General features: G+C 46.0%; 1 protein-coding gene across 2 annotated transcripts; it reads right to left on the minus strand.

Annotated features, from left to right (window-relative positions):
• Positions 1-1192: 1192 nt before the first annotated feature.
• Positions 1193-20491, minus strand: SUGP1 (SURP and G-patch domain containing 1). Of its 2 annotated transcripts, none has more exons than XM_013304710.3 (14): positions 20421-20491; positions 20012-20183; positions 19319-19422; positions 18640-18867; positions 16624-16747; positions 15880-15983; positions 14051-14174; positions 11714-12255; positions 6533-6639; positions 5703-5880; positions 5335-5441; positions 4354-4499; positions 2708-2837; positions 1193-2164 (listed from the first exon to the last, which is right to left on the minus strand). In XM_013304710.3, the coding sequence occupies exons 1-14, from the start codon at positions 20443-20445 to the stop codon at positions 2138-2140; spliced, it is 2118 nt and encodes a 705-aa protein (XP_013160164.1). In that variant the 5' UTR covers positions 20446-20491; the 3' UTR covers positions 1193-2137. The 2 variants fall into 2 exon arrangements, with proteins under 2 accessions (XP_013160164.1, XP_027652064.1); XM_027796263.2 differs by having other exon boundaries at positions 20012-20214; positions 20421-20464.
• Positions 20492-20755: the final 264 nt, after the last annotated feature.

Genomic DNA, 20755 nt, shown 5'->3' on the forward strand with positions numbered 1-20755 from the left:
GCAGCCAGCACAGCGCTTGCCAGACAGACACCGGCAATTTATTTATCTCAAGAGTCCAACTTTGGTGACCTTCCAGCCACGCCACAGCGGCTGCTGGTTTGATTCTGTTTCTGAAGACTAAATCCCCACTTTGTAGCTAATGATGGCAAGGAGGGGGACGGTGCCAAGTGGCTCACTGGATTTCTGCAGAGCGGACCCTGCCTGCTGCTCCTGGGCGCGGGGAACAGCGTGTGACTTGCACCGACGTAAGAAAAAAAACAGAGCAGAGCACCTATTGATGAACACAGTTAAAGGGCTCAGGAAGACCAAGGCCGCTGTGTTGAAATAAAAGGAGTAAAGCAACTTCTGCCAACGTGACATCAACACGGCACACAGGGATCCCTGTAGTATCGGATTTAGCTTTAAAAACCCAGACGGCGAGAGCGGAAAGCCTGCCCGCTTCCCAGGTGGCCACCAGCTCGCTGCCGCTGCTGCAAGGATGTACGTACACCTGGAATGAAAAGAGATTCCGAAAATGCCTCCAGCTGCCTCCCAACAAGCCCCTCCATCTATAAAAAGAACCCAGCAGTGAAACAGGCAGCCCAGCCTCAGCCCCCTGGTGCTCCAGCCTCTGGTAATTCAGGAAAAGCAGCTCAGCAGCTCCGGCTCCTGCCACCCAGGCACCAAGAGCCAGCGACAGGGAGCGAGGCGACAGCTGGGTGCCCTCATCTGCCAGGAAAGGGCAGCTGTCACCGTGACCTCACCCACTCCAGCACAAACCTGGCCCTGCCAGATTTCTTATCTGTATTTCCCAATCTTCCGTGGTCACCGCTCACGGTGATTAGCCATGCCAAGTGCCACATCCCCATGTAGGAGCTGCAGCCAGCGCAAGCAGCGCGTGGCACACCGGCTTCCTGCGCCTGCAAGGTGCTCCCACATTTCCGTTTCTCTCAGAATGAACCCCTCCCAAATTCACAGTTTCAAATGTTTTTATTGAAAGTCAAGTCCTTGACTCTATGTTGTTAAGAAAAGTTAACAAAAGAGAATCACATGCCAAGTATTCCAGCTGAGGGAAAACAAACACAAAAGCGACCAAACCAACCAACCTCACTTTGTTTTCTCTAAGATGCCTGGAAGGAAGATCTAGAGCAGTCTCACAGCCTACGCAAACCCACAGTAAGACCACTCTATCCAAAAATTCAGCGATTAAAACTAAGGAACAAATGAGTTTTATTTTATTTACAGACTGCACAAAGAAAATTTGTGTTTGTAGAGGGGTTGCTTATGACAATAAAATCCAAAAGGCCTTTGACAAACTGTGTTTGAAGGCTTGGTTCTTCGGCATCCCCAATCCACACAAAGTGTTGGAAAGTCTCTCGTTTTGCTGGGAAGCTGGGGGTGAACTTTAGTGTTCGAAAAACCAGGAGGCTCTCACCTCTGACACTGAATGAACTTGCCCTGTGCCCCTCAACCCTTGCAGCCACGCTCCACACTGATCCACGCCTCGGCTTCCACAGGCCAGAGGTAAAACAACCAGGCACTGGTTTTGCAATGTCAGTTGAAGGTCAGACTGTACCTTCTGGCTTCATGACAGCATCAAAACCCAGTTCTTCAAGGAACAATAGCCTGACTGAACAATAGCCCCAAAAGCTGGGTCAGAGACAGTCCCTTGTTATATTTGCAGTTAAAAAAAAAAAAAAAAAAACACAACAGAAAACCCAAACAAAAAAAAAACCAAACCAAACCCAGAGCAGCAAAAGCTGCGTATCTGAACAACAGAGGATCTGCTGTTACACCAAAAAAGAACGCATTCCTCATAACATGGCACTGAGCTAAACACAAATGGAGTCCCTGAACTATTTCTATTGGTATCTTTGGTGCTACCCTTCCGCTGTCAGCAGGGCACGGTGTGAAGATCTCTGTTCTCACCTGCTCTGCTTTTCTCTCTGATCACCACCCAGGCCTTGTTACGACACCGTTGTCATGACACTCGAGTGTGCAGTGAGTGGGCTTGCAGGCCTCTCTTCTGGGTGAAAGATGGTATTATGACTTCGGTAAGTTTTACAATATTAGCAAATAAGAGGATGATAATGCAGTTTCGTAACATTTCACAGTAAAAGTACAATTGTTTTGAAAATACGTCGTCCCAAAAACATTCTCAGTAGTAAGGTCGTCGTGGATTGTTCTGTGGGGAATAACAAAAGAAAATTAATAAAAATTGCTGTCTTCACAGAACAATGAGCATCTGAGCTCAATTATCTGAAAAAGCCACTGAAAAGTGACATTTCTGACAGTGAAATCGGAGGTTTGCCCATCAAAAATTACAAATGTAGCTTTCTAGGTGTGCTGGCATGCTGAATGCAAGAGGCAAATGCAAGCTTCCAAGCATTTTGCAACCAGAAAAACAATTATTCAAAATAAAACATAGATTCACAGGCAGCCCATCCGCTTCCTTTGTGTTCATCGCTTATACTTGGTTTGCACCAGATAGAACTAAACCCAGGGGCTTTTGTATATATATAAAAAAAATCACAGCAAGCAAAACTGTGCATCCATGGACATTTTGGTAGTGATAATTTGATTCAGCATAAGAACAGAATCCAGAAGAAACTTTCACAGCATTTGCTCTCTTGGCTAAGCACTAGAAACACTCCCACCCTTACAAGATACGCACGGAAGCCTCAATGGATTTGTCACAGTGTCTGCTCTAGTTTTGGGACCACCTTACCAATGGATTTGGTCGGAAGCGGTAGGCGAGCATCATCCGTTTACGGAATGCCTCGTACTCATCATCCTCCTTCGTTAGCTCGGCAGGACGATCAATGCCAAAACCAGCCCCATCCACAGCAGTAGTTCCCCTGTTTGGAAAGAGGGAACAAAGCCTCCAAGGTAAGCAGATGTGACAGGTCACCTTCCTCTTCACCAGAAATACCTGCCGCCTCTTGTCATCAAAGCTCCATCAGGGAGCACCGGGCATCATCACACAGAGCGTGCTGCATCAAGACAGACAGCTAATACCGAGCAGCTTATTGCATTTGCCACCTTTCCACACTGCCCTTCTAAATCAATGACGCTGCTATTGCTAGATGGAAGCAGTAGTGTCAACATATATTTGCTTAACCTTTTACATCTGGAACAGAAATACCGTCTGCTTTGGATGCCTCCCCACTGAACAGTGCTCTGACTGGCAGAGAAACCTTTGGCAACCCAGCACGTTGATCTGTACCTCACCACCTGGAGGCACGCAGCACCACTAAACACCACACCTGCCTCCCGTTCCTTCACTCCAGAACAGTCCAAAAGTGGAAGCAATTCCTTTCCATCTGCAGTAGCACCTTCTTGGCAATTCCAAGAACATGAGAGGTGGTAGAGCCCAGGCAAATCACAACCCTTGTTCAAGCCTGCGATGGACAGAAACCGCCTCCCTGCTGTTGTTTGTAAGCCATGCCGCTTTGATTACAACACTCTTTTATTACAGGACTTCTCTGAACTAATAATCATGCTGCCAGAGAGATCTTCTTGTGAGGGAGGAGCAGAAGTGCTTTGTACAGCTACTTTCTATTGTGCAGTAAACAAACAATTGTTATTTCTAAAAGGATCTAATGCTAAATAACAATTCAGAGTATTTCCTATCCCCCAATATTTGGTTTTGAAGTTCAGCATATGTTACCAACAGATGATCCACCTAAAAAGAGATGCTCATCTATTTTGGGATAGAACTCTCAGAAAGCTTTATTATATACAAAGCGCAATCAAATCAGAAAACTTCTGTGCAAGAAAAGTGATGTCAGGACAGTTGCATGATCGCACACAAAGCTCTCTCACCTGGACTGCAACACCCTTCAAACACAGGTCTAGCAGTAGCAAATATTGGTAATTGCCTTTCACCCTCTTCAATAAATCACCTATTACACCAGGGACTAGCTAGCAGGCACCAACAGCGCCAAAGATGCAAAAGGCATGCTCTTTAATACTTAAATAAATTTATGACTTCAAAGACATGACTTAATCCTCGCACGCCCTTGGAGAGGTGAGGTGCAGACAAGTATCATCTTCATTTTCGAGATGGGGAAACGGGGGAGAAGGCACCTCTCAGAAGAAGGCACTATGCAAACTGAGATTTATAAACAAAATACTCTCGTCTCAGATCATACCTCTTGCCTGAGATAAAGTACCAAACCCAGGCCTTGAGGGGAGGGAACCCCAAAGAAATCAGAAACCATTTTTCTCCTTTGCTGTGAGGATTCCATATCCTGTTCAAGTGATGAATTACAGTCCCACTCGTTGCAGCTGCTTCCAGTAGGCTAAGGTAGGAGCATCAATTATCAGCCCAAGATGAAAGGACTAAATCAATAGTAGAAGAACTCTGCTTACTTGCTGACTGGGTTTTTAATCCCCTGTCCATCCGAGCCAAGTCCCTCGCCTTCCTTCCAGCCCATCTTCATTAGCATTTGATAACCTATGTTTTCCACAGTCAATTTGAACTCTTTGTATTCAGAATAATCTGGCTCACGTCCTTCCTGCGGAGACACAAAAAGTAGCGTTGGTTATTTTTTTTATATGCACCTATCTTTGTGGGCCAGAGGAGGGGAAAACCAGCTTCAGCTACTCAAAAGTCAGGATGGTTCTGGCAAACAACAACTAAGCACCATTTCTTGGGATTCCAGTTCTGCACCACCACAGAGAAGAAAACAGGTAAATGACAAAGCACTGCATGACCCTATAGCATAATCTGCAAGAAGCAGGGAATGCTACTGTGAGATTAAGCTAAGAAATATTTAGCTCCTGAATTTAAAGTTGCTCACTGGATCAAGCTTCAGATACAGTTCTTATTTAAGCCGGGATCTCCAGGGAATGTCAGACTCCATGCTGGTTACATGGAAACATTATGAGCGTTGCACCAGCATCAAGAACTTCTACAGTTTAGGAAGAATTGGCAGGTATTGAAGTGCTTTGCATAAGCTTTTTGTAGGCTTTGTATTTTCACTTTACTGCAATCATCTGGATAAAAATTCAATTTGTCCTTGCTTGGCATCAGCAACCACTCAGCCAAAACAGGACCGGCAGACAACGGTGGGTAGCCTGAGAGGCTGGTCTGTAAGTTTCAGCTAACTCCCAAATACCATCCTAACAGTGTGTTCTTTAATTTGCTACAGCCGCTGCTCTGCAAAGAGCAAACTACTAACCCCTTGTTTCCTCCCAAAGTAACGCAGCTCCCAGTGTAAGGGCAGGAATACTTGAAGGGTGCAAGGTGGCTCCCTGCTGCAAACAAGGGCCAAGCATGCCCGAGATCTTTCCCTCATGGCTACGGGGCAAGCCTGAAACACCGCCGCTGCCCTGCAGAGCCTATTTCACCTTCAATGCCTTGAATGTCTCCATGAATTTCTCCAGCTCGTCAGGTGGAAGGAAATCTCCGATGAAATGTTTCCCTCTGCCCATCTGGGTCAGCTGCTCAGCCCACTCTGCCCAGGACACAGATGAGAGAAAACAGCAGTAAGGTAGTGTTCTTTGACTTGGAATTTCAGAGGGTTTTGTGAAGCATAAAGCCTCCAGCAACAGCTGGTCATTATCTCCACTCAACAGGCAGGGAAGCCACAGCACAGAGCAGTGAAAAGCGACCCTGCAACTCCCACACCAACACCACGATCTCAAGACATGTCCCTCTGGAGGCCTCTGTACCACCACAGAGCGAGCGAGATGCTTGGTGGCAGCTCCCTACACACCTCGTGTCTTGTCCATCTCCATGCGCCGAAGCTGGTGCTCCCACGTCCCCAGCTCACTGTCCACCTCTTCATCGCTGTCATAGCCGTGTTGGTGCTGCTGAATTGCCTTTTCCCACATCATCTGCATCTCCTGCATGGCTCGCTTGTGCTTCATGATCATGTCGTACATCTGCTGCATCTAGGGGAAGAGATGCAGCAGCGTGCGCAGTAAGACAACATGCTGGGAGGCGGCAGGGTCTGCCAGAGGCACGCAGAGCTCAGCACCAGAGCCCGCACCCGCCCCAGCTGCCACGCAGAACGCAGGTTATGACAACTACAAATCCCAGCAGGCAGCGCCATTGCTTGATCCGAGCCTCTCGCTTCTCAGATCAAACAGGAGCATTATGTGCTGGCTCCTCCGACACAGGCAACTCGATATCAACACTGGGGACTGCTGCCATCTGATCATACACACACACTTTAGATCACCCTCACGTTCTGGCAAAAGCCAATTCTGCTCTCCTTCCTCCAAAGCCAGCAGGTATCCGCTCACCTTCTCACTGCTGGAGCAATACATAAACAGCTGCAGGCGTGACACAACAGACCTTATAGATTTTGGGGTTTAGTTTGGTAGGACAGCAATTGGCTGGCTTAATTCATATTCCCCAAAGTCCTCTAATATTTCTGCTGACTGCAGCGTCACATGATTCTTCAGTATTCAGCACAAATCCTAGAGATTTGTGCTCTGGGACACTGGGAAAGTTTCTTTGCTACCTCCACCTCCATTTTCCCATCTAACCCAGCCATTGCTGCAACACAGTATGAATTGGGAAATCATTTCAGGGCATTACCTCCTGCTGCTCCTTCAGCTGTTTCTTCTGGGCTTCGGAGAGCTCCGTCACACCCACCAAACCAACCGGTTTCCCTTTTTCATAACCAAGACCCTTCAGGTCCTGAACTGTAACAAGCACATGTTAAAAGACTTTCAAAAAACTGAGACAGCTGCTCAGACCAGCGAAGCCATATTCGCAAGATCCCCACACAAAGTCTGACACTCATGTCATGGTTCCAGTATTGAGACAAGCACTTCAGGAAAGAACAACCGCCTGGTAGGACTTTGGAACCATAGGAGCAGGAAAGCCACTGGGTCACACAGCTCCTTCGCCTGCCACCTCAGAGTATTCCCCCACCCTGGCCCGAGGCTCTGCCTGCATCACATCAGCAGACCTGAGAACCATGTCTCACATCCTCAGAGGTCACGCTGCACAGCAGTCTGCTATGCCACGCTTTAAACATCATTCCTCCTTAAGATTAATTCTCCTCATAAGGCTTCCTCGTGAACCCCAGCCGTTGCAAAGAGCGATACTTAATTATTCAGAGTTGAGTCACAAGCAGATCTGAGCCTGTCAGCATATTGTCCAATCTGTGCACGTAAGTGTCTGCTGATTACTATGTAAACAGCAACTTCATTCAAAATGAAAAGCAAATGACCACATTAGAATAAAGACATGAGCATTATGCTGCTTTTGGAAGTCGCCATTCCCCAAGGAGATTTTAGTTTCTAATCTACAGGCTCAAGTGCAGCATTGCCAGGGATGTTGCCTCTGCTTTCAAAGAGGGGGCATCTGAAGTCTCTGCTTGACAATCACATTGATGTATCCTCCTTTTTCTGCAGCATCCCCTTTTGGAAGCTCCTCCTTCCAAGTGATTTTTGCAGTTTTATCAGATAAACCCTGAAATTAGATATCAACATTATCTGGGCAGGACACTTACTCATTTCAAACGACCGTATGGCACTCTGAGTTCAAAGGGCAAGTTAAAGGCAAGAGAGAGGGGGGGAAAAAAGGAAACCTACTTGTAATTGCTGCACCACGAAAGTAAGTAATTGAAGCACTGCAAAGCAGAGATTTACAATAGAGGCTGCCTTGCAAACTTGGTGCATATATATCTAGCAGGGCTGGCAGCTCCTCTCTAAAACACCTCAGAGCCAAGACCTCAACAGTTAAATATTTAAGGGATTAAAAGAAGACACACAACCGCACCTGAAAGTGCACCTGAAAGCGTGTTGCATTTTTCAATACAAGGAAAAGGATTTCTTCCTAACGACTGCAAAACCCTCCATTTGAATGTAAGTCCAGACTACAGTTAAATGATGCTTCATTAATTATTCATTATCTATTAATTATGAAGCCCGATAATAATAGCATCATTGTTCATGACACCAAAAGTCTACACAGCATGCTAATTAGGCCCCAGGGGTCATCTTCTCCCTTCCTCTTATTCGAACTCAGGGCAATTGATCTGAGCACTCATCTCGCCTCCTTTCCCACATGCTTTTGGCTGAGCACTCCAGGATTGGAAAGCAGCTTAACTCCTGCCTCCCAAGGAGAACATAAAACAGCGCATCCACCCTCCCTCGCACAGCTACAGCCTCTGCACATTCACACCAGAGCCGGGAGTCAACTCTGCAGGAAGAGTTATGTAAAACACTGCAAGAGGTTTTCCAAGAGGAGAGAAGCAAGAAGCCGTGTTACGCTAGGCTTGGTGCTAGGATACGCACTTGCAGCTCCCAAGAAATAAGAACAAATAGAAAAATAAACCTATCTATCATTGATAAACAGCCCAATTTCTGTCTCTGAGAGCACTGAGATTCGGAAACAGTCTGGATGAGCACACTACGCCTATTGCACATAAAGAAGGATCTGGCCCCAAACGTTACGTGAGACCGGGGCACTTCAGCATCAGCCCCAGTCAAAGTTTCACCTCCTGTCTCAGGGCATGGGAAAGCTTTCTCTGAATGCACCGAGGAAGACTCTCTGTCCTTCACAGAGGTCAGCAGCTTTTTGGCTTAGTTCTGAATTGCATAAACACTCAGGCTAAGAGCCAGGCATGGCTCTAGAGGCCCTGCGAGCTGGTGGCTTGCCAGCATATATAACCACCTTAAAGGAGAAAGGTGAGAGCCTAGCATCTTCTTTTACTTCCCAGAAAGCATATGCCACTGCTCCTTCTTGTGCTAAAACTACATCTGGTTTGTCTGACTGCTCTGGTACCTTGCAGACTTTATGCTGAGAGATGCTGAAAAACCACTGCAAAAATTTAGCGCTGGGAGATATTTTTGTAGGTTTGGCCCAAAGTATCACAATACAGGCAAAGTTGACAGAAAAAGCAAAGCTCCACCCCAAGCCCACTTCTGAAGATAGGAAAGTCTACTCAGAAAATAAATCAGTCAAGGAATTTGCATAAAAATAGGCAAAATTTTTAAGTTCCTTATACCTAGCACAGGCAAACACTATGCAAAAGATAAGGAGTCGCTTCTCAGTCCCATGCTCAGCAGGCCTGGGAAAAATACATTTTTTTTCCTCGAATGACATCAGCTTTGCCTACAGGGTTAATGGTGCAGTCTATCTGCAGCATTGGCAGAAGACTACCCGAAGGTTTATCTGTTTCCCACATGCCTGAAGAAGAGCTTGTTACAAGGGAAGTGAATGTCCTTTAAGGACAACAGGAGAAATCCCAGTACAGAAATGCCTGATTTTTTGCTTCAGAGTCTGAAGATCTTACTCAATTATAAGTAATCAGACTCAAACCAATCCAGTATCAGGTTTCAGAAAACTCTAATGACACCCTGTAATTTCCCATTAGCCCACAGAGTTCACTAATCACAGTATCTTTGTGCTGTTCAGCTTTTCAGATATATTAGTCCCTGCAGTACATACGCAGTTAAGTGTTTCAATATCAATATGTTGCAGAGGAGCCTTTTTTCTGTCCAGAAGGGCTACGCTTTCTCCTCTCCACGATACTGATTTATTACTAAGACTACATAGGAAAAGAATCAGAACAGTCCTCTACTAAATCCAAAACAATTGCTAAGGATAAAGGACTAAGATGTAGATATTTAGGGAACGAAAGCACACTGTGCAACTCTAACCTTCCGCAGGACCAGGGCTGTAATATGGAATTCTCTTCACCTGTCAGGTTGAAGATCTTAATTCTGAAAGGGATTAGGCTATCTGAACCAATAAAAAGATAAATCCTTCCCCCTGCAGAGCATTAACAGTGCATTAACATTTGATTTGTTATACTTGACAAATTGTTTGCTGTTCTTTTACAGTCATAGAATTGTTTAGGCTGGAAAAGACCTTTAAGATCGTTGGGTCCAACTGTTAACGCAGCACTGCCAAATCCACCACTAAACCCTAAGCACCACGTCTACACATCTTCTAAGTACCTCCAGGGGTGGTGGCTCAACCACTGCCCTGGGCAGCCTGTTCCAGTGCTTGACAACCCTTTTGGTAAAGAAATTTTTCCTAATATCCGATCTAAACCTCCCCTGATGCAACTTGAAGCCGTTTCCTCTTGTTCTGTTGCTTGTTACTTGGGAGAAGAAGCTGACCCGCACCTCTCGCTACAGCCTCCTTTCTTCTACCTGACACAAAGTCGTGCAGAAAGTGAGCATGAACACAACGAGCATATATCTGTCTAATTAAGGGGAGGCTAAAAGCCAGGGGAGATTTCAGCAGGGGGTATTAAGACAGAGTCTGATGCTTGTTTTGATAGCTCCTGCCCAGCTTCGTCATCGAAGTGTCACTACTGTCTGCAAGAAGCAAAAATTACTCTAGAGGTACAAAATCAGGGAAGACTTTCACATCCGATTTCTGCCTTACTATGAGCAGCAACTCAAGGTCAAACGACTAAGCCATCCAGGTTGGTATTTTGTCCTGTACACAGGAGAGGTATAGCCAAGACTTCTGTATAGAGCTGTGATCAGAAGACAGAATTACGTAGGAACTTCTCTTCATCTACATTTGAAGCGCTGGATTAGGAGACAGAGTCCTTCCTTCCTTCCTTCCTGATCTCTGCAGAATCAACAGACACCACAGCCAACCCTACATCTTACCCAAGCCTAAAAATCAAAGCTATTAATGGCTGAGCAATTATCTCCTCTAAAACCCCGCCAAAGCAAAGATCCACCTGCTGGAGCAATGAATTGTACAGGCTGACCAAGGGCTGAGAATTAGCTGTGGTCTCACCCTGCAACTCAGAAAATTATAGCTTGTTTTGTCTTACTTGTCCCACTTCATCTGTTCTGCTACTGCCTTTTGAAAAAAGTCCTTATTCAGACCGGTACTTGGTACTTTTCCTGTGACTCTAGCCTTGTACTACTAATTCTGTTTGCCAACACCGACTGCCTTGTGTCTTCTCGTTCTCCTTTTTGCATCCTTTCCCCGTACCACACTCACTGGGCAAAGGATTCAAAGATGCCATCTTAAATGTCTGCTTTCACCTGTTGTCCTCGAGTGCCTCGATTTTTGTATGCGCCTCCAGCTGCCTGCCTCATTACCTATCTGCACATGCACAGACGGGCCACAGGAGTTCAACCTCCAAGAGCTCCCTTGAAGTGTCCAAATTGGAAGAATTATCTTCCAGCACTTGAAGAGAGCTGCACCCCCTGGATGAACTTGGCAGGTGAGGTAATAGGAGCAAGAGCCTCAACGCTGGATGAGGACCGTGAACTCCATCTGTAATCCAATGAACTGAAATGGGTAGAAATCGGAACGGGAAGTTAAACTTGTGTCCGCCAGCACTCGGGGAACAGCTATTCCCATTTAGCCTTCTGATCAGCTAGGATGAGATGGAAGTGCTGCCCAAGGATTTTACCCTTCCATGGGGAATAAGCACAGTTCAGCCTTTGATACTTGTTTTCTGACAGACTCTCTTCCTGAAGTGAAATAGCCCTAAACAGCGGAGAGGCTGAGGCTGTAATGAGCTATAGCACAGCAGGGGTTTTGAGATAGCTGGAGAACGATAAGATCCAATCCCTGGTGTCAGTGAGATAAAGTGGTTTATCTGGGTTTCCACACAGGGGAGAGTTAGCTGCTAGACCTAGCTGAAAGATAGAGGGCTGGCAACCATGGAGATTACAACAGGAGATAAGCCTCACTGGGGTTTCTGCTTGCAAAGCCTGCTGTGCTAAAGCAGAATGCACTCCCCAGGAAAACCAGTTACTCAGCAGAACACATGGACCCACTAACCTGAAAGAGGGGAGGGAGAATCCAGCTGTTGGACAAGCTGCGGGAGGGGCAATTCAACCTTGTCCTCCTCTGGCCCCCACCTGCTCTTCCGCTTCTTTTTAGTAGTGCCTGTAGCAGTAGCTGTAGTAGTTGTTGCAGCAGGAGTTGTAGCTGTCTGATCGGGTGGAGTTGTAGAGGATGGTGAAGGCGAGGGCACGGATGAGGATGAGGGCAAGGACGAGGGAACGGGCAAGGGCAAAGGCGAGGGAACAGGCAAGGGCAAGGGCAGTGGCACAGGCAAGGACAGGGGCGAGGGTGAAGGAACAGGCAAGGGCAAAGGCGAGGGCGAGGGAACAGGCAGGGGCAAAGGCAAAGGTGAGGGCAGGGGCAAAGGCAAAGACGGTAAGCACAAAGGTGATGGCGATGCCTCAGGACTGGTCTTCCTTTTCAGACTGGACTCTACAGGCAAGGGGGCGCACGCAGTGCTGCTTTTGGCCTTACGGAACTCCTCCAGTTTCTGCCGGTAATACTTGTAGCCTTTGCTGTTTGGCTCATATAAAAACCTATAAAGAAAAAAAAAAAGAAAGAAGTGAGTTTAGACGTAACAGCCATATGCAGGGGTTGGATATAGCTCAGCTTGGTCAGGGCTTTTCTTTCCTGCAATGCTCTTGCACCACTAGCCTTCCCACACACTTCCCTGCTCTCCAGCACCATCCTGTGTGTACGTGCACGCAATGCAGGGCTCTGCGTGCTTTTGCAAGGTAGGCTGCAAGCCTGCGGGATCAGAAAGTGTATTTCCCATTCATGAGCAAACCACAGCTATTTTGGGGGCCAAATAAACACACAGTACCAAAAAGGATCATGTTACATATGTGGAAACGCAAGGTCCTCCCCCAGAATTCACCTGCCTTCCAGAAACGTTTGGAAAAACTGCCAGGGCTCCACAACACATCGAGTTTCAGTTCATTAAAGAAAACAAACATTCCAGTCTTACCAATGGGAATGCCAAACCACTGCCTAAAGAAACTGCTCCCAAGCTCTCTATCCAAGCTAGAATCGTTGACATTACCAGTCTGCTTAATTACACCATGACTCCTCCTTCTGTTCCCTCACACATGAAAAACATTGCTTTATTTGCTACCCCTTCCAGAAATAGGCATCTCTGACCTTTCGGGTAAAATAAAACTCCTTAGTCTCTGTGGGAAGAACATGAACAATCCTCCATCTAGCAGCTACACACAAAATAAAATCAATAGTGCCATGCTTCTTACAAACAAGTTATCTTTTAAATACTTCACACAGGAACACTGTCTACTCCTAAATTCTCTACAGTCTTCCCTTTTTAAAGGACAAGTTTAACATTTGGCGTAACTTCTCCTCAGGACAGTTCCAGCTCCCACATGAAAACATAAGGGCTAACAGGCCTTTCCCATCTATTGCTGCACAACATACACAGACAAACACAAACAGCTCTCTGACGTACTTTAAAATTCACTAAACGTGGTCTTGCACCCCTCCGTTTGAGTAACAGCATTAAGGATTGCTTCAGGACCTAGCAGAGGGCAGGATGGGGCCCTCCTTACAGCAAACCTGATGAAATCCTAACAGAGGAGATACTGCTTTACTTGACCATGCTCAGGTGGGATCACAGCGGTGTTTTAAAGTAAATAATGAAACAGCTCAGGTATTAGCACATCTGTCTGATGTAATTCACAACACAAGGGGAGTACCCCAGAGGTCCAGAAGGCAGCCAATAAAATACCAAAGTATCAGCCACAAAAAAAGGCTTGCTGAGCCCCACTTCACTTCCAAGGAACACACCAAATTGTTTGTAAGAGCAGAAAAATGTAACATGGATGAGACCAAAGGGAGGCATTAAACAGCTGTCAGTGAGCACTGAAGAGAACAATTCACATCTGAAAGGCTGAAAACGATATTCCAAGGGGGGAGCTAATGGTGAAGGAGTGCTACCTGTACGTTAGCGAAGATGCTGTGTAAAGAGCAAGCCAGAAAATTAATTGGACAGCAACGGTATGAGTGGTGGATGGAGGCCCACACCAGAACACAGCTATAGGGAGAAGTATAAAGGTTAGAATTATGCTAGTACATTGCAAGAGAAAGGTGAAGAGGGGTGGAAGTCATAAATTAATTTGCGGGAAAGCAAACAGATTTCTCTCCCTCTGTGCCTCACTTTAAACTGTGGAGCTTGAGAATGTGAAGGTATTGCTGCTATAGGAGTGCACTATCCTTGTAACTTATCACATGCTTATTATCATTTCCCCTTTAAAAAAAAACCAAAAAGACAAGACCCACACAAGCCCCCCGTCCTTACACTCAGCAGCAGGTTTCTTCCTTTACCTGAAAGCATGGTTCTCTCTGTTGTTCTGCAAGGCAATAGCTTCCACCTCGGGACCCCCGTCTGCTATGAACCTGGCCAGTTTCTCAGCAGAGTTCTTTGTCTCTTCGTCGTCTGGGGGTGAAACTTTAAGCAGGCTGTCAGTACTGGGCCCAACTCACACAAGCAACAGTCAAAGCCTATCTGTTCTAAGAACCCCAAGAGCAGAATAAGGGCAAAAGGTCGAGTTTAATTTTTAGAAATGTTACACATCAACAGTCATCAGAGTTTATATCACAAAAACATGATATTGCATAAAGGCTGTACAACAACACTGTAACCAGAGGCCTGCCCATTCACGCATCAGCTTCCTCTGTGCCAGGAGCTAGATCAGAGCAGATTAACAGACAAGTCAGCTTTTGTCTTCAAAGATGGTCCCTTGTCTGTCTCTGCTACAGAGGAAGGCTGTTTCTTCCCTGTGTCAGGCGCTTTTCCATAGGGTTACACCTCAGCCCTCGCAATTATCTCTAGTTAAAGACTTTGCCACTGAAGTCCCCAGGAGCAATGGGAAAGCCTTAGGAAAAAGTGGCCAACTAATAACGCACCGTAATCCCACTTGTACCTACTGTCACTACCCATCTGCCAGCCACTTTAGGGGAGGGTTGTAGGACTGAGGAAACTCTCCATGGAACAGTCCCAATCCTCACCTGGAAGAGGTGGCTACTGCAGCCTTTGTCCAAAGGCACAGAGAAGGCTCGGATCGTTAATATTTCAAGCATATTTGATGTTTATAAGGAGCCAGGCAAATACATTATTTAGCCATGACAGCCTTATATGACATTTGCTACCTGCACAGTACCAGTGCCAGTACTCCAGTGTGCTGGCACAGGACCAGGAGGCAGAAGACATGATTATAAGCCATGGCCAAGTCATAACCTTTCCTTGCTTCAATATTCCACACCTGTAAAGTATGGATAATACCGCTTAGCTTCCAAACTGTTGTATCAGTTAGTTGATATTGGTAATAAGCTCTTTCAGCCCACAGTCTATTAAACCATGATTTGTTTGAGCTGTTAACGCATCAGCATGACAGCTAAATTGCATTAAGACTCCTTTCCACAGAAAAGGAAGATGACACAGAGAGGCTGAGGGATTTGCCAGGGCCACACGGCAGGCCTGTAACAGGCTGGACTAAAAGTGATAAATGCCTGGCCCACACACCACACTTCACCCACTAAGTAATTTCTGTCAACACAGTTAACCAGATTCCACTGCTCACACCACCTGTCTGTTGGCTGATCATCCACTTCTGTTGTTTTCCCACCTGAAAACACAGTCCCTTACTTGCAAGGATTTGTGTCCCAAGCAGAAAATAGAAAATTCAGATAAGGAAACGGCAGCAGAAATGGGGATTATGTTCGACAAACAAAAATCCCATTTTCATTTATAACAAATCAAATAAGAACATCTGAGAAAAAGCACTTTTCCTAAATGCACGTTCAGGGCTGAAACACTTTCCAAAACACACACAGTGAAGCATCATTTTAGTTCACCTTGTTAAGTATTTTGGAGAAATACAAGGAAAATCTCTTTCAAGAGCCCTCTACACAGAGCACGGTACAGCATGCTGTGGGCTTGGGCAACAGCCATTTTTGGTACGAGTGTCTGACATCATCATGGTGATGCTTGATCACCATTTCCTTCCATTTTGAAATTTTATTTACAGGCAGCAGATCGACAGCCAAATACCCACTCCAACTGTTTCCAGAACAGACCTAACAAGCAGTTAGAGAGTGAAGTAGTCAAATTTAACCTCTGCAATTCATATTCTCCAGATCCCGGCCTTAATTACCTTTCTGAGAAGAGGATGCCTGAGAACTTTGATTCTCTTTTCTTATCTCTGCCACTTTCTTTCTGTAGTAAAGGAATTCTCTGCTGTTCTTATCATGCAAAAACCTACGGTGGAGATGGAGGAAAAAAGGGCATCAGCAACAACTACACAAACATTGATACTCTGGGATATAAACAGCTCAAAACCAAATAATACAAAATAGATAAAATTACACAGAAATGCACTTAAAATGTGCATTATAAAGCCTTCAGCATATATAAATACACGCAGCTTTAATCTAAGGAAAACGTGCATTATAAAGCCTTCAGCATGTATAAATACATGCAGCATTAATCTAAGGACTTGCATCCAAATTTTTTGTGTCTTGAAGGGAAACGGGTAACAGCCTTTTCTGATATAGGAGGGAATCCTCTGTCCACAGCCACGCAGCATGTCAGCAGCAGAGGGGACAGAACCAGACCCGAGACAGAGTCCATCCCCACGTGCTAGATGTTGTACAGGCAGCCGGACCACCCGGGCTGTATTCCTGACTCTAGCTCATCTGCATCCTCAGCACCATCACAGTATCACTTTCTGCCTCAGCTTCCCCAGCTATAAAACAATTAACTCGTAACAAAGCTCAAATCCACCAAATGATAATTAAACCAAACACATCCATGAGAACTATATACACGAGGCTGATGTTTTTCTCCAACAAAGAGACAGCATTCTGCTTTGGAAGACAAGAGTTATCACCACACTTACGAAAAAGCTGGGTTATCCTTGTAGTCTTCCATAGCGACCTTCTCTAATTCTGGTCCCCCTTCAGCCACGAACCTAGCCAGCTTTTCCACCACTTGTCGGGTCTCCGCATCCTCTGGGGGTAAAACTTTAAGCAGGCTGTCAGTACTGGTTCAACTCACACACCAAACAGGCAACAGGTACATTACTTCTAAGAACCATGGCGGCAGACAAAAGTAGAATGGGAATGGGAAGAAAAAGGATGAAATGGGGGATCCAGTCTTACACAGCTGTACAAATTACAATCCCTAGGTTACTGTCAGCCTCTGCGCTCCCCTAGTAGGAGATTAGTAATTTGTCTACACTTTTCCTATGAGAAAAAGCCTAAGATTCGGATCACCACAGTTTAGGGTGCAACTTCAATCGCAACACAATTTGCTTCTGACAGTTCCACTCCCTAGAAAACACAATGGGGAGGAACAGGAACTTGGTTTTAACAACTACATCACTCACTAAAGATTACAGATTCCAGTTCCCAAGACACTACGCTGTACCCAGCCAGCAGAGACGGATTGTGTAGCTGGAGCATATAGCTCTTCCTACCAGCATATGCCCATGTCTCAGCCCTCGCCTGGAGGGAATCCTATCAGTTGTAGGAGCTCAGTCTCCAAGAACCTGTATTTTGGCTTCTGTGCCAAGAAAGAAACACACTAATGCTGACAGCAATTACAGAGCTGATGCAGGACACGTTCAGTGGGAACTAAACACAGGCATTTGTCTAGACAATGGTATTTTTGGTAGAGCAGTGAACAAAGAGCACACAGCAGCAATGTCGGCCACACTGCTCTAGACTAGACTCAAACACACACTCTTTAAATTAAGGGTCCATAAGACCCATTAAGGGTCTTTGCTCTCTGCAGTCAGTGGCTATTTCTTACATTCCTGCAGTGCATCTGACACCAAAATTCAGACTTGCTAAGATTATGCTTTTGTAAACCCCACCAGAAATAGCTAGACATGCATTTGTAAACATATAATGAAATAATTGACACAAAGCTTAGTGTGACTTATTTAGCAATTGCAATCTAATTTTACACTTGATTAATACGTTCGCATGAAGTTCCGATTATTAAACAAATTTGCCTTCTGGCTTCCTAGCCTAAGTTATCCAGATGAACTTGGTTATTTAAGTGCTGCAATATTCTTCATTGATTTTCTAGCCTACTTAAAGTAGTCAGGACCTAGAGGTGAGATTTTCTGATTGTCTAATGAAACTTTGGAAAGAGGCAGGTACTTTGATTTTACCTAATCATAGTTCCACGCCTAACGTAATCTTTTTACATTTATTATTTTATGCAAGTTTATTAACGCACGCAAGTTTATTAACACATGCAATTTTCCCCCCTACACAGCCACTCCCAAACTGAGGCCTTTTCACTTTCTAGAATTTAAAAAACTAAACTTCCATTTTAAATACAAGCATGCTATCTATGTATTTTCTAGAGGACTTGGCACTAGGCCTATTACATTTCAGTCGTACAAAAGCAGAATTCTTATCATTGGCAAACAATCGAGCTCCATTAAGAGCAGAACATATTTCTTCTTTTTTTTTTTTTTTTTTTTTTTATTTTCACAGAGACTTATAGACCAGTCAAGCACTCGCCTTGGTAACTCGGAGAAAATGAATCTTCCTAGGCACAAAACAGATCTGGTCTAACTACGGCAAGTCACTCATCTCTGGTACTGAGCTCGGGCTGGATCAGTAATATCTGACTGTTCAACCCTCAGCTTTTCTGCTGAAGCTGGCTTTGGAGGAGTCCACCAGCATTAACCAGTGTCATTTATATTTCACAATGCAGAAGTCTGCACGTGGGAACCGTGCAAAGAACATAAATTCACAGCATAAAAAAACAAACCAACCAACCCACCCTCCACTGAGGAAAAGTACTAAGGGAATCCTGCTCCCTCACTCAACTGCTATCACTAGAATAAGTGGACCTGCACCCCAAAACAAATGATGTAGTACAAGGCGTCATTTACCTTTAATTTCCAACCACTGCTCATAATCTTCCTCCTCATCTTCATCTGGCGACTGAAACACACTGAGGCGGTTAACGACTGGGGTCTGTTTGAAATGGGAGTAGTTCTTCGCTTGGTGCAGCATGCTGCTCAGGACCTGACCGGGGCGCTTCCCAAACAGCATAGGTTTCTTCCCAACATTTGGTGCAGAAGTGTTTGCCGAGTTATTAGTAGAACTTGGGGGAGGTTCTTAGAAAAGAATGAGGGGAAAATAATTCCTGCACATCCTTACTGGTTTAATATCAGAAGGTTACAAATAACAACTCAGGCAGTAATACAGCTGCAACAGGCTGTTATTTTCAGAGTAAGTTAAAGACACTGACTGGTGAAAGCTGCATAATGAAATTAAATGAAAGCTGTGGTGTAGTTTTTTGGGTTTTTTTTACAAAGCAAGATCAAGCTACAAGAGAGATGCTTGTTTTTAACAGCACCTATAGAGGGGAAGAGGACAAACTGCCATATTGCATCTTGAAGACAGACTTTAATCCAAATTTAAAGGGGTCATCACTGCTTTAGAACTTACTCGTACTGGTAACAGCTCATAGCAGGGTTTCTAAAGTGAACATACATGGAGGCAGCTCACACAAAGCTGGTATCACCAGGAGAAGAAAGGCCTCCTGTTGCTCAGAAGTCGACCTACCAGTACTTGACTTTTCCTTCTGCAGCTTGAGAAACTGCTGGAGGAAACTGCCATCATTAACAAACTTGTTGGAAACACAGGCTTCATTTTCAGTACCGTCATCTCTGAATAGAAAAAGAAGAGTAGGTGATGGTACTCATCATCCTGCCCAGCCCCCCCACATGCATTTATATCGAACAGGCAAATGCCAGTGACTACTATCTCATCTAACACTGAGAACGCACCTGTTTTTAAAAGCACAAGAACTATTCAGCTTGTTGCTTACAGCATTTACCCACGCTCTCCACCTGGCTGCTTTATAGCTGTGTTGAAATGGATTTCTACTTGCTCTGTTACGCTGCTCTGCTTCTGAAAGCTCCCAGCAAGCACTTAACTGGGGAACTGTGTTAACTCTTAGGAGTCACAATTATAAGCTAGATAACAAAGAGGAAACTGAAGTGCGATAACATCCTGTTAAAAATAAAATTTGCTGTTAACACATATCTGTTCTCGCTAGTATCTGAAAAACCCGGCTAGATCAATTAAAGCACAAGTATCCTATTCCAACCTTTCCTCAATTATCAATTTTCATTTTCACAGTATCTGCCTCCAAGCGTGAGAGCTTTGTACAGCTCGTCTCCTCGCTTGCATGTGACAAACACCCGTTTTCCACCAGGAAAGCTCCCATCTGAAAGCACCGCAATTCACACGTACTCTCCGAAGAGAGGCAGCTGCTGTATGCTCAGGTAATTCTGCCTCGCTTGCTGCTCCAGCCTGGCCTCGATCTCTCTCTTTTTCTGCGCTATCAGTTCCTCTTGGTGAAGAATATTCACGTTCGTCTTGGCCGATTTAGACTGTGCGACCCCAAACCACCGGCTCGCCTTCCCTATGGGAAAAGGGGGGGATGAAAACGAATGCTGACGGGGATGTCACAACCCTATCCCAGACGCACACCCCGCCCCCCCTCAGCCTCCCCCCGGCCTCTCCGGGGGCGGGTGGCTGCCCACACAGCGGCAGAGAGACCACCGAGCCGCCCCCCCTGCCCCACGCTGCAGCCGGGGGCCGGGCCGCGGGGCAGGGGGCAGAGGATGACAGGGCCGGGGGGCGGCAGGAGCGGCCGTACCTGGCGCATCCCTGGCGTTGTCCATTTTGGAGCTCCCGTCCCACGATGCACCGCAGCTGGCGGGGCGGGCGGTGCCGGGTGGCTCTGCAGCAAAGGCCTCTGGGAGATGTAGTCCGGCGGTGGGGGCCTGTCAGCCTCCCTCCCCGCGCCTCCCGCGGCAGCGAGGGCCGGCTGCGGGGGTTGAACTGGCTCGCTGCGGGGCAGGGAGGGGGTTGTCCGTCGCCAAGCTCCTTCCCCAGCCCCCACGACACAGCGCGGCGCTGGCGGGCGGACAGACTACAACTCCCATGAGGCCGCGCGCCCCTGCCATTTCCCGTCAGCGCCTCAGGGGCGCA

Source organism: Falco peregrinus, chromosome 5, assembly GCF_023634155.1.
Source record: "Falco peregrinus isolate bFalPer1 chromosome 5, bFalPer1.pri, whole genome shotgun sequence".
NCBI classification, from domain to species: Eukaryota; Metazoa; Chordata; class Aves; order Falconiformes; family Falconidae; genus Falco; species Falco peregrinus.

Coding starts and splice junctions, on each gene's coding strand:
- SUGP1 (XM_027796263.2), bottom strand. Junction 19,423..20,011: donor CAGCTGCCTCTCTTCGGAGA/GTACGTGTGAAT, acceptor TTTTCTATTCAG/AGATGACGGTACTGAAAATG. Junction 5,881..6,532: donor AGCTGAAGGAGCAGCAGGAG/GTAATGCCCTGA, acceptor CTCTTCCCCTAG/ATGCAGCAGATGTACGACAT.